The following is a 13,067-nucleotide window of genomic DNA, read 5'->3' on the forward strand; positions in this document are numbered from 1 at the left end:
TTTGTTTTTTTTTTTTATGATTTTTATCTTCCCTAATAGAAAACAATAAGAAAAGGGACACTGGGAGGCTGGGACCCAGCAGTAGGACACTGTCTGCTTTCCATCCAGTGAACCTTGCTCGGGGTGACCATCCAGACATCTCCTCTCCTGCAGACTTGGCCACCTGCTTGCACAATTGTTTTGCTGTCTTAGAGTTAAGCAGCTTTCTCCTTCAAGTATCTCATTCCTTTGATGAGTTAATGACAGGGGAGTTATCTCACTGTGACGACAAGGATGGGGCTCAGGGTAAAGATGCTTTGGATTTTTACTCACCTCCCCCCACCTAAGCAGGTGTTTCTCAAGCCCTGTTTCAGGGTAGGATAGACTTGCGTCAGCCAAATACGCTCAGTCACTCTCTGTCACATTCCTACCCCCTCTCTGCCCTCCTGTCTCCCCTTCACCCCCTGAAAAGAAAAACAACAACAACAAGCTATCACAACTAAACAGAGTTTATCAGGACTGCAGTTTCTGGTGCTTTTCTGCCTTTCGCTTTGCTTTTCTCCACTTTTTTTTCCTAACTGTCCTCAGCAGAAAGTTCTGGGACCTCACACATCCTGGAGGCAGAGCTCTCAGAGCCTAGGAGAACGAAAACAGCACCTGTGTGGAGCTTTTGTGGGAGGGGCCGAGCTCTGCACCCCGGCTCTCAGGATACACACTCAGGGCTGATATATTCAAAGACATGGGAACAAACAAGCAAAAGATAGATCCTTTTTTTTTTTTTTTTCAGTTCAGCAGTTTTATAAATTGATTCTGCGTGATCAGTTTTCCTGAACAGAAGGATTTATCGACATTTTGGAATCCTTTAATTTACATCACTCAAGAGACACACTGGTAGACATACCTCGTTTGGCCTTTCGTTATTGTTCAGTCAGTAAGTTGTGTCTGACTCTTTGCAACCCCATGGACTGCAGCACTCCAGGCTTCCCTGTCCTTCACTGTCTCCCAGAGTTTGCTCAGATCTTTGTGCATTGAGTCGGTGATGCCATCCAGCCATCTCATCTTCTGTCGCCCCCTTCTCCTGCTGCCCTCAATCTTTCCCTGCATCAGGGCCTTTTCTGTGAGTCCACTGTTTGGCCTTTAGGATGTTTGAAAAATATGAACGAGCTGCTTATGCTTAAAAATTTGAGTATTTCATGTAAAATCCCAGATTTCTACCTAGTCTTGAAAAAGAAGAAAATCTGGCTGCCATTTTTCAAGCAGGTGGCTCTGCCCCATGCAAGGACACAGGGCTCTTGTTGGCACCTGCCTGTGTGATTTCTCCCCTCTTACCCTTGGCGTTTACATTTGTGTTCTTCTATGTGTCGAGAGACAGCTTGCCTAGTTTTGAAAATTAGCTCCTGAAATTCAATAAAAGGTATGCTTTCCTCTAAGGAATAAGGCATTGGTGGAAAAAGTAAGTTCTGACAGTGTACGTGTCAGGAGGGAGTAGAAAGTGTCCTGTGTCCTCATTTTCCTGTTCACTGGAAAGCTCTGTTCGTGTGTTGCTCCAGCCTCCAGTCAGTCCCTTTGGTAGAGAAGTCAGATATTTTATGAGCACATTGATACTGTATGGCCTAAATGTCTTACTCAAGGTTTTCTGTGTAAATGTTGTAACAAGAAAGTCCTTTTTATCATCTTGGCTATTTTCAGTCAAGCTGGCCTTGGTGACAGTGACGTTGATTCTTCTGTTCCTGAGCACCCCGACCCTGCCCCTCACAGACCTGCTCAGTGCAGCCCCTCATGGGGCTGCTGGCAGTGTGCTCGTGCCTGCCCACAGGGGCGGAATATCCCCGCCCAACTCGGGGAATCTCTCATAGAGACCCTGGGCAGAGCCTGCCTCCACGCCGCCCTGGTTAAGGCTGAAGCCAGGAGGGGAATCTCTCTTTCATAGACACCCTGGGCAGAGCCTGCCTCCACGCCGCCCTGTTTAAGGCTGAAGCCAGGAGAGGAATCTCTCTCTCATAAAGACCCTGGGCAGAGCTTGCCTCCATGCTGCCCTAGTTGAGGCTGAAGCCAGGAGGGATTGAGTGATTGCACTCAGTCACACCATCATCAGTAACAGAGCCAGGATGAAAGTCTTAAGTCCACAGCATCCCCATCCAGAGCTCTCCTCAGCCGCCACCATCCCCCACCTGCCACTTCATGGGACACTCCCCTCTTTTCTATAACAAATGAAATCTTATAGTGCAGGATTGTTTTCTTTAAGATAACGTATAGCCAATCTGTGAGTATGGGTTGTGATTGTTTTGGTCATGGCATGGTCATGTTTGGTCTCTTTATTCGGCTATTGCTGTACACGCCACCTGACTTTAGCAATTGGGATTTTAGACATTCCATGAGTGTATTTTCATTCTAATAAGTAAACTCAGCAACCCTGTGATTGATTAAGAAGTTATTCATCCAGAACTAATGGTGAACACTTGAATTGTGTGCTTGTCCCTCGTATTTGTTTGGTTAAGACTATGTGACAGTGCTCAGCAGTTGACAGGCAGCCATCCTGTCGTTTGCTTTCACTAAGACATGTGTTTCTTGAATTCTCTTGTTAGTAGGTTCCAGTTTTTCAGATGTTCAATCACTGGTTTTTTCCCCCAATTTCCTGTTGCTCATCTCTCTTCTCACATTTTTCTGTCTTTTGTTTATTCTGAAAGATTGCTCAATGTTTTATCTTTCATTAGAAGTCTTTTAATATCAGCCAATGTATGTAACATGTAAGAGCTATTCCTGTTTCTATTATTCCTTTTTTATTGCATCCTCCTCTTGTTTTTATGACTGTGCCATGCCTCCTTAGAGAATACTGTTTAGAGGTGGTTTTCTGTTTTGTGTGTGTATGTGTGTGTGTTTCCAGTTTTCCTGATCCCTATTTCCTCTGGGAGTAATTTTTATTTTCCTTTTGGTGATACTTTTTATCCTGAATTTCTCTTTAATGATTTAGGCTTTGCTTATATGTTTTATGATCCTTAGTTGTCTATTCCAATATACAAATGAGGTAATATTAGGTCTGACAAGGAATTTTCAGCACACTTTGAGGACTTGTTGGCTGTCAAGTTTCATTCAGTAACAGTGGACGGGAACATCATTACTCAGAGGAGTGCATCAGGGTCAGTTGTGAAAGCTTTCCTCTGACAGCCTTGTCTTTGCTAGTGCTCTGTGTCCTCAACATTTCTTTGGTGTTCTGCAGGGAGGACACTTCTTTTGGGAGTGGGGCATAGGAGCATGTCCAAGTTGGTTTCTGTAACAGATCTTGTAATCCTTGAGCTTCGGCTCCATGAGTCACTGCCTCCATCTTCATGCATGCAGAGAGAACTTAAATGGTACCACTGTCCATCCAATAGGGCTTCCCTGGTATCTCAGCTGATAAAGTATCCACCTGTAGTACAGGAGATCCTGGTTCGATTCCTTGGTTGGGAAGATTCCCTTGAGAAGGGATAGGCTACCCACTCCAGTATTCTTGAGCTTCCTAGGTAGCCCAGTTGGTGAAGAATCTGCCTTCAATGTGGGAGACCTGGGTTCAATCCCTGAGTCGCGGAGGTCCCCTGGGGTAGGACATGGTAACCCACTTCAGTATTCTTGCTTGGAAAATCCCCATGGACAGAGGAGCCTGGCAGGCTGCAGTCATGGGGTCATGAAGAGTCAGACATGCCTGAGCGACCAAGCACAGCACCTCCATCCAGGGACTTCCCAGGTGGCTCAGTGGTAGAGAATCTGCCTGCCAGTGCAGGAGGCATGGGTTCGATCCCTGGGCTGGAAAGATCCCCTGGAGTAGAACATTGCAACGCACTCTAGTATTCTTGCCTGGAAAGTCCCATGGATGGAGGAGTCAGGCAGGCTGCAGTCCATGGGCATCACACATGACTGAGTGACTGAGCGTGCACTATCCATCCAGTGTTATTTTTTCCACCAAATCTAGTAGTCACTTTTGACTTCTCTCTTCACCTTTCATAATATACAAAATACACTTATAGCACTTACATGTCGTTGGCACTATTCCAAGTGATTTGCATATATTTACAATTTAATCTTCACAACAGACTTACAAGAAAGATACAGTTATCATCCCTACTTTACCGATGGGGAAACTGAAGCATAGAGTGGTTCAAGTTACACAGTAGTACAGAAGCTGCAATTCAGCACCTGTTTTTAACCACCACCCTGCCCCGCCTATAATGGCTTGTAAGGTCCCCCATCTCTATAACAGATCCTGAATCTGATGGCCTCTCACCACCTCCATTTTTAGAACCCTAGTCCTCACCACTGATTATCTTATTTGGACCTTGGTTCCCCAGCCTCCATTCTCCCCTAGAGTCTGTCCTCCATGTAGAAGCGAGAGAAATCTTCCCAAAGTACAGATCGAATTGTGGGTCTCCCCTGATGAAAACACTCCAGTGGCTTATATCTCAATCCCATAAAAGCTCGTGTCCTTTAGATGACCTCAGGCTCTCTGTGGCCTCACCAGCCCACGTCCTCTCAGCCCCTCTTCCTGACCTTTGAACCTGGTGAGCTGTCCTCGTCTTAGGGTCCTTGTATTTGCTCTTGCCACTCTTTCCCTGATCTTAGCATGGCAGGCTTCTGGTCAGTCACATCCCAGCCCAGATAATAGACCACCACTCACACGCTTCCATGCACATCGACTTACTCTGGTTTTTAAAGTTTGTATCAGGACCTTAAATTTCTTCCTTGTTTACTTAGGTATCTCCAGAACTAGCATCTAAGGCCCTTGATGGCAGGGACTTTGTCCGCCTCAGTTTCTGGTGTCTAGAGGGGGACCTGGTGCTCGGTAGGCTGACAGGTACCTCTGGGAGCTCTCGGGTTGAACAGCGCCTCCCTCTGATGCAGCCCCTCCCTACTGCCCACCAGGGCCAGTTGCTGTTCGTTCTTGTGCTTTCGGTTTTCAACAGATATGGGTTAAAATCTCGTTTACCAATGGTCCCTTCCCCGCTGGAGCTGCTGGAGTGTTCGTTACATTTCAGTCATTTGTGTGTCACTTGGTGTTTTTGTCACATCTGCAATCCCCCATATGTAACTAATGACCCTACTATTTTCTTAAAACTGTTTCAAAGTACATGAAATAGAAACTTAACATCGCAGTGTACATGGAAAAGAAAACCAGTATTACTTGTCGTAAATAAGTAACTGGAAAAGTTAATACATACTAATTAAAAATGCCATTTCATGTATCACTTAAAATTGTGAAGACCTAGGTTTTAGGCACTGATTTTCTCTATTCTAGCAGTACTGAGGGTTGATAAATATGTGCTCTGTTGTAATCTTGAACTTGAAGCCTATCATTTGAAAATTGACCCTATAACAGCTCCCGGAGCAGCAGCTGTGTCCAACTGGCACGTCCCCCCAAAGCCAGGGCAGCTGAGTCTCGTTGTCTCTCCAGGGCTTTAATGCGCAGCAGGTTTTGGTATTTGTCGGTATCCATTTTCAGTGTTGATGTGCACAGGATAAGGAGTGTCTTGAACCAGTTTGAACACCATTTGAAATTCTTCTCCTTAACTGATTGCAGTACACAGATGATGGACATTTCTTTATGTTTGAAACGACCATCCTTCCTGGTGGACAGCAAAAGAATGAGGATGACTTCAGATTTCCAGTGGCTCTTATTAACAGTTCTGCTTCTGTATTTAACAAATCAAGTAAACAGCCAGGAAAAAAGTAAGTGCATGAGAGTCAGAGAAGATGAACTGATTGCAGTGTCATTACTGTTTTCATTAGGAAGTGATCTTGAGTCTATATTGAACCCTTTAGGTTATGGTTAAACTTCATTTCTTTGTCATGTTTTAAAACGTACTTTTGGTTTCTTTTAAAAAGGCCCATAAAGAGATAGATTTAAGTTTTCTTTCCCCTTTAAAAAAGTAACGTGTGACTTCCTGTTAGAATAAAATAAAATTCACCCTTTTAGGATAAATTTCTATTAGTTTTGACAAATGCATACAGTCATGTAACCACCTGTGCAGTCAAGATTCGGGGCAGATCCATCATTCCAGAAAATGACCCTGCTCCTCTGCTGTGAGCCCCTCCCTTCCCCACCTCCAGCCAACACTGGTCTATTTTCTGTCTGTAATTTTGCCTTTCATATCTACTTTAAATTTTATATTATTCATTTTCATCTTATTTAAAAGCATTAAGAATGTCTGTAGGTGTTACCTAGCTTACTGTACAAAGAACATTTTCATCCTCTGTCTCTGAGCTTAGTTTTTATATTATTTTCATAATTAAACATACCTTTTCTTCCCCCCAAATTACTATTAAATAACATTATTATATTACTAATGATTTATAATGTGTTTCTGATGTTTTTGTTTTCTAGCTTATATGTGTATAATTTATTGCTATAGTGAATATCATACCAATAATATGTAAAAATTAAGAAGCCTTTTTAATAGATGTTTATATGGAGAGTCTGAGATAGAATACCTTTTTTCACACTCTGCTTGCTTTCCCTCCTTCCCTTTTCTCCCTCCTTCCATTTTTCCGCCCGCTTTCCCTCCTTCTGTCCTCTGCTCTCTCTCGTCTCCCTTGCCTTTTTAGAGTGACAGTTTTTCATTGTATAGTGTTGATGTACTTCGTGAGCAGTGTTGCGTCAGTCAGTACTATTAGGACTGTAATCTTCTGAATTACTTGTCACCTTTCAGTTGTTTAGGCCTACACAAAATATCTATTTTCCAGAGACTCATGTGAGTTTATTACCATGTATATGATGTGCTTCATAAAAACCTAAAGATTGGCTGTGGGATTTCTGTATAGGTGGCAGTCTGTAACAAGCTGTGAAGCAGTAGTAGTTAGGAGTGCTTAGAAGCTATGTTTGTGGTATAAGAGATACATAGTTTTTATTTTTACTTAGAGTCTTACAGTTACTTAAAAAAAATTTTTTTTTTTTGTTTTTTTGCAAATGGGGTCACTGTAGATTAAAATTCTCCCAGGCCCTTTCTCGGTCCCTTCATCGAATCTGTACAGTCACTCCCTCTATTTATATTAGTTGCCTGGAAGTGGAATTTTTGAGAGAGGCCTAACCCCTAAGTGGTCTAGTGGTTGGCCCGCTTTCATCAGTTTACTCGCTAGCTTCTTTAAACCAAAGCTACAAAAAAAGAAATAGAAAAGCAGTAACGTCCTGTGACTGCAGGTTCACCTCTGCATAAAGAACTTGGGCCCTGCATAGCTTGTACTTACACCTGGGGATGGTTTGACTTGTTGACCTTTACAGTGCAGTTAAATTAATATGCAGTATGTGTGTGTGTGTTGTGTGTTGTTTCTCCTTCTCCAGGGACTCTTCCTGATTTGAAGTGTGTAACTAACAATTTACAAGTGTGGAACTGTTCTTGGAGAGTACCTTCTGGAGCAGGTCATGGTGCTGCTTATGAAGTTTGCATTGAAAACCGGTAACGGAAATACTTTGGTTAATTTACAGTTATAACCTAAAGGTTCCTTGTCTTTCATTTTAGAATATAAAGATTTTATTCTGGAAATTTTTAAAAGAAATTTTAAATCCTAGCTCTCTATTTCCTAAAAAGGTGACTCTTAACTTCAGTCAGGGTGGAAACAAACCCTTCTCTTGGCCATGACTGATTCTTTTGTTGTGGGAATTTTGAGTATGGGACACACTTCTCATGGGCTGTGGGTTCTGATAAGCTGTGGGGAAGTTTTACTGGTCTGTCCTAAACCAATGCCTGCCTGTATCAGTGAGGTTCAAGTTTAGATTCCAATAGAAAATGTCAGTAGTAGCAGTTTGATAGACAGGCATTTACTCTCACGTAAAAGGTCCGGAGTGGGCAGTTCAAGGCTGACGTGGGTGCACATGGCCACGATAGACCCATTTTCCTGTTTCCCATAGTACTCTGCCATCCTGAGTGTGTGATCTCCTGGTTCACGATGATGCTCCAGGGTGACTGTCATGTCTGCGTTCCAGGAAGCAGGAAGGACAGGAAGGATGATTTCCTTCAGGGAGAAGTGATTTTCTTCAGAGACTCCCTGAAGAGATGTCTGTCATTGGCAGAACTTCATCCAAGGGCCAAACCTATTTGCATGAGAGGCTGGGTGATGTGTTCTCAGAGCTGATGGCAATGTGCCTGAGTAAACCTGGGGTAATGTCACTCAGAGGAGGGGGAGGGGGTGCCAAGAGACAAGTGGCAGATTCTGTCACACCTCTCAGGTGATCCTGTAGTCGCTACAAGTCCCGGGGCCTGCAGTGGAAGCCCTCAGGGTGTCTGCAAGCCCGAACACTCTGCGTGCCCCTCCCTGACCCCAGCAAGCCTCAGAGCTGTTTAGCGATGCCAGAGAAGTTCGGTACAGAGCTCCAAGCACCAGTGTGCTGACGAGTGGTCCTATTGTAAAGTGACATAAATGTGGGTTTAAGTACACTCAGGTTTTTTCCCAGTGCATGTAGATTTTTCGGGCCTTAGTCTAAGTGTTGTGGTCGTTTATCAGCTAAGTTGAGCTTGGCTTTGTTGCAGAGACAACCCTCAGGTTTTATATTGTCGTTTTCTGCAGTGAAAATAAAGGATTACTCTTGCTTGTGTCTTGTGTCTATCATGGGGTCATCTGGCATCTCTGCCCCTTGTCCTGCCCTCAGGGACCCAGGCCAGGGGACCCTCATCTTTTAATGCACTGGAACGAGGCAGAAGGGGAGCACAGCCTTTCAGAGCTTCCTTCCTGACGTGAGAGATGTGACTTTCACTCAGTTTCTCCATGAACAGTGTCACATGGCCATGCCTTGCTTCAGAGGAGCAGGGAAGGGCCATCCTCGTTTGAACCCAGAAGGGGAGAATCCGAAAAATCTGGTAAACGGCACTAATAACCACCGCAGGCCCCCCAGAGAGGAAGTTATCCTGGCCCCAGGAGTGCACAAGAAGCAGGTCATAACGATGCCGTGGATTAAGTGCTGATGGGAGTTGTCTGTGGTGGTCTGAGGGAGCGCTGACTAAGCAGTGTGAGGTCCAGAGAGGCTGTCAGAAGCATGGTTGTGGAGCAGGAATACTCAATTTGCTCAGCAGAAATAGGACGGAAAGCCATTCCAGCCGGCGAGGATGTTGGGTACAATGGTATCAATGTATGAAAAGCCTGATTTATAGAATTCAGGTGGTTTTGTGTTGCTGGCGCATAAAGAAACCTCACAGGTGAGGTTGAGAGGAGGCGAGCCGACCCTTTCAAGTCCTCAGTCCTAAGTGAGTAATGTGAGGAAGCCTGTGCGGAACAGGGTGGTGATGCAGAAGGCACCCAAAGTCCTTTTGCTTGAATTAAAATTTTTATGGGAAGTTAGAAATGTATGTGAATAACAGAGTGTGTAAACATGCCCTGTAAAGATACAAAAGCCCATGGAACCACAGAGGAAAAACTCTCTTTTGTCTGAGAGGTAATGGGTGGGAACTAGAAGCTCTTTCAAAGCAGAGCTGATGAGAATGTTTTGTATGACTGAACCGTGAGCCAAGACAGAGGAGCAGACAGGCTGAGTTGAAGTCCCAGTGATGGGAACCCTGTGATGGTGTGGTCCACAAGTGGGGGGCAGGTGTGTGAGGTGGGGGACACAAGCCTGCACAGAGAAAGTTGGGGTGGGGCTTTGAAGGGCACGCTGAAATCCTGAGTTTCTGGAGAGAATCATCTCTGCTTACTCTCTCTATTTCTGGTCCAGTCTGGTTAGTTTTACCACCTCTACATTGATGGACTTACCACTTACTCTCTTTTTTCAGTCTTGAAGTGCAACATGACCTGTCATGTTTTTGTATACAAAAGAACATAAAGTGTTTTTCAGTGCATCTTTTGTCAATCAACTTTTATGAAAATTGAACTCAATTTTATCTGCTAATTGAATTTTGATTTCTTATATTTCAGGTCCCATTCTTGTTATCAATTGGAGAAAGATATTAAAATCCCACCTCTTTTACCTGGTGATTATGAAATAACAGTAAACCCTTTATATGAGTTTGGAAGTTCCAAAAGTAAATTCATACTAAATGAAAAAAATGTTTGTAAGTATTTGAAAAGAAAATTGATTTGAAAATATCTCAGAATGGTGCCTTTGTTAGTATTTCAGTGCTTTATTGTTGACAAACATGTACCGTTCTTTGATATCTGTTGTTATACTAATACTCCCATGTACCCAATGATCACACTTCCAACTGTGGAGCACAGGCAAGATCACGATGAAAGCAAACTCTTCCTCTGGTCAAGCAAATAGATGCTGTAGAGGTTAAGGTCCTTCCCACAGTTGGAAGCTTTTCTCCTCCCCGTCTACTTTGTTGATTCCTGCACGCCTTTCAGAATTCTTCAGCCATCTCAAGGAACTAGTCATTGACCATCCCTGCCCAGAGGAGACCCCATTCCTTTTGGCAGTCTGTCTTTCTCTTTTGTGGCATTTCTCACAATTGCATAAATAATTTATTATGTAAGTAGGTGCTCCCTGTGTGTGTTTCCCTTACAAGAAAATAGGCTCCCCAAGGGCAGAGACTCTGTCTTCTACTGCTAGGGTCTAGTTCAGTGCCTTGCACTTCGCCGGTATCTTTTACAGATGTGTTGACCGAATACCTTGGATATAATGCTACAAGCTGGGTGGAAGCATGAATAAACCCAGGCTGATGGAAATGAAATTATTCTTTGCAGTGAGATCTTAAAAACCTTAGTTGTCTTGATTCTTTTAATGGTTGGCTAAACAGGTGTGTTGCCTTATGACAACTATTATGGGATGGCATCATAATGATACCACAGTGAGTCTTACAAGGATGACTTACGCTGAAGCAAGGGAAAGAAAATATAAGTGATCTGTCCAGATTTACAGACAGAATGCATGTTTGGAGTGGTCTGTGTCTGAGATAGCACAGATTTTTAAAGGATAATAACAAGCATGCTGTCCAGGAATTTAGAACCTGTCTCATTTTCTCTCATTTTCTGGCTGGTCTGGGGTAAGTGCTATTTAAGGCTGTCTTCAAAATAAAAGAGAGAAGAGCTGTGTTTGTTATTTTCTTTCTGTAGTTGTACGTGAGATCCATGTGAGATTATTTTGTATAGATCAGCCATGATGCCAGTACCTGCGGAGAAATATTGTTAATACTTGTATTCTGTTAAATAGTATTAACTACATGTATTTTCTCTGTGTGTGTGTATGTGTGTGTGTGTATATATATATATATACAGTAAAGTTTATATTACTTTATAATAGGCTTACCAGAACATATAGATTTTCAAGACATTATGTAAATCTCCATTTTTTTAGGTTGCATAGTATTCCATTGAATGGAGGTACCGTAATTACTTGGTTATTGATTTTATTTTTAGCAAATTGTATTTTATTTTTAGCAAGTTATATTTTATTTTTTAGCTTATTATACTATTTATTGTAATCAAATGTGTATGTGTGTGTGTTAGTCAGTTGCGTCTGACTCTGCAACCCCGTGGACTAAAGACCACCAAGATCCTCTGTCCATGGAATTCTCTAGGCAAAGATACTGGAATGGGTAGACATTCCCTTCTCCAGGGGATCTTCCTGACCCAGAGATTGAACCCAGATCCCCTGTATTGCTGGCAGATTCTTTACCATCTGAGCCACTAGGGAAGCCTCATTTTCTTGTTTTAAATAGAGGCCTTGTAAAACTGAACTAGATTGGTGTCTTTTTTTCCCCAATTTATACATAACATGTATCTGTTCTTTTCAAATTCTTTTCCCATTTAGGTTGTTACATAATACTGAGCAGAGTTCCCTGTTCTATACAGTTACTATTATTGTTCAGTCACTTAAGTCCTGTCCAACTCTTCATGACCCCATGGACTCCAGCACTCCGGGCTTCCTTGTCCTTCACTATCTCCCAGAGTTTGCTCAAACTCAGGTCCATTGAGTTGGTGGTACCATCCAGCCATCCCATCCTCTACCACCCCCTTCTCCTGCATCCTCAATCTTTCCTAGCATCAGGGTCTTTTCCAGTGAGTCGGCTTTTCCCATCAGGTGGCCAAAGTATTGGAGTTTCAACTTCAGCCTCAGTCCTTCGAATGAATATTCAGGGTTGATTTCCTTTAGGATTGACTGGTTTGATCTTGCTGTGCAAGGGACTCTGAAGAGTTTTCTCTGGCACCACAGTTCAAAAGCATCAATTCTTTGGCACTCAGTCGTCTTTATAGTCCAACTCTCACATTCATACCTGGCTACTGGAAAAACCATAGCTTTGATTATATGGACAGTAGGTCCTTATTAGTTATCCATTTGAAATATAGTACTGTGTGCATACCAGTTCCAGACCAGGTGGGAAGGGTAGTAGGAAGGGATAGTTAGGGAGTTTGGGATTGTCAGTGATTATTATCATTGAGATTTTTACTTGTAGCTTTTCAGTATTACTTCCAATGCTTTAATGAACATTTTTTGCACATCTACGTTGCTGAATTTGTATGATGATTTTCCTAAGCTGAATTCGTAGAATTGGGAATGCTGTGTTGGAAACATTTCCTTTTTATGACTCTTGATATCCATTACCAGTTGTTCCTCCAAAATTTTGAATCTTTTTGCATTCTCACAGACATCATATTAGAGCACACCTGCTTGTCTGCATCCTGGCCAGGACTACGCATATTGTCCTTCTCCCTTAGTTTGACCACTGCATTCTGATGACCCCCCCAAATTACAGCATTATTGTTTTTATATTTCTGTGTTTACTTTTAAAAAATTATCTGTCATTTTTATTCTTTTTCTGAACTATTTGTGTCCTTTGTAAATTTTCTCTCATGTTGAAATTTCATATTTCCTTCTCAGTTCACAAGAGCTCTCCATATAGTATGATTATCAGTTATGTTCTATTTGTTAAAAATCTTTTTCCATAAATATTTCCCCAAATTTAAACTTTGTGGTGTTTTTCACACCACAAGTTTTCATTTTTATATAATAGAATCTCATGATATTTGGGGGATTTTGGTTTTGTTATCATGCTTAAATCTTTCCTCCATCTGGAATTATTTTGTAGTGAGGTATGAGGACTCTAACTTAATTTTATTCCAGATTTTAAAAAATTTCCCCAGGACTCCGTCAAAGAGCCAATTTGTGTTGTCTGCTTTTTTAGTAGGGAGTAAGAGCA

At 42.5% G+C, this 13,067-nt stretch overlaps 1 protein-coding gene across 5 annotated transcripts in view; it reads left to right on the top strand.

Annotated features, from left to right (window-relative positions):
• LIFR (LIF receptor subunit alpha) overlaps nucleotides 1-13,067 on the top strand; it is a 116,088-nt gene that overhangs the window by 57,430 nt on the left and 45,591 nt on the right. For 4 of the 5 annotated variants that reach the window (XM_043488459.1, XM_043488458.1, XM_043488456.1 and 1 more), the window contains 3 exons: nucleotides 5,528-5,676; nucleotides 7,286-7,400; nucleotides 9,847-9,983. The exons of the other annotated variant lie outside the window; for it this stretch is intronic. In XM_043488459.1, the coding sequence (XP_043344394.1) occupies nucleotides 5,535-5,676; nucleotides 7,286-7,400; nucleotides 9,847-9,983 (394 nt within the window). In that variant the 5' untranslated portion in view covers nucleotides 5,528-5,534. The remainder of the gene's footprint in view (nucleotides 1-5,527; nucleotides 5,677-7,285; nucleotides 7,401-9,846; nucleotides 9,984-13,067) is intronic. 5 annotated transcript variants of the gene reach the window in all.

The sequence above is a fragment of the Cervus canadensis genome, chromosome 16 (genome assembly GCF_019320065.1).
Source record: "Cervus canadensis isolate Bull #8, Minnesota chromosome 16, ASM1932006v1, whole genome shotgun sequence".
Lineage (NCBI taxonomy): Eukaryota > Metazoa > Chordata > Mammalia > Artiodactyla > Cervidae > Cervus > Cervus canadensis.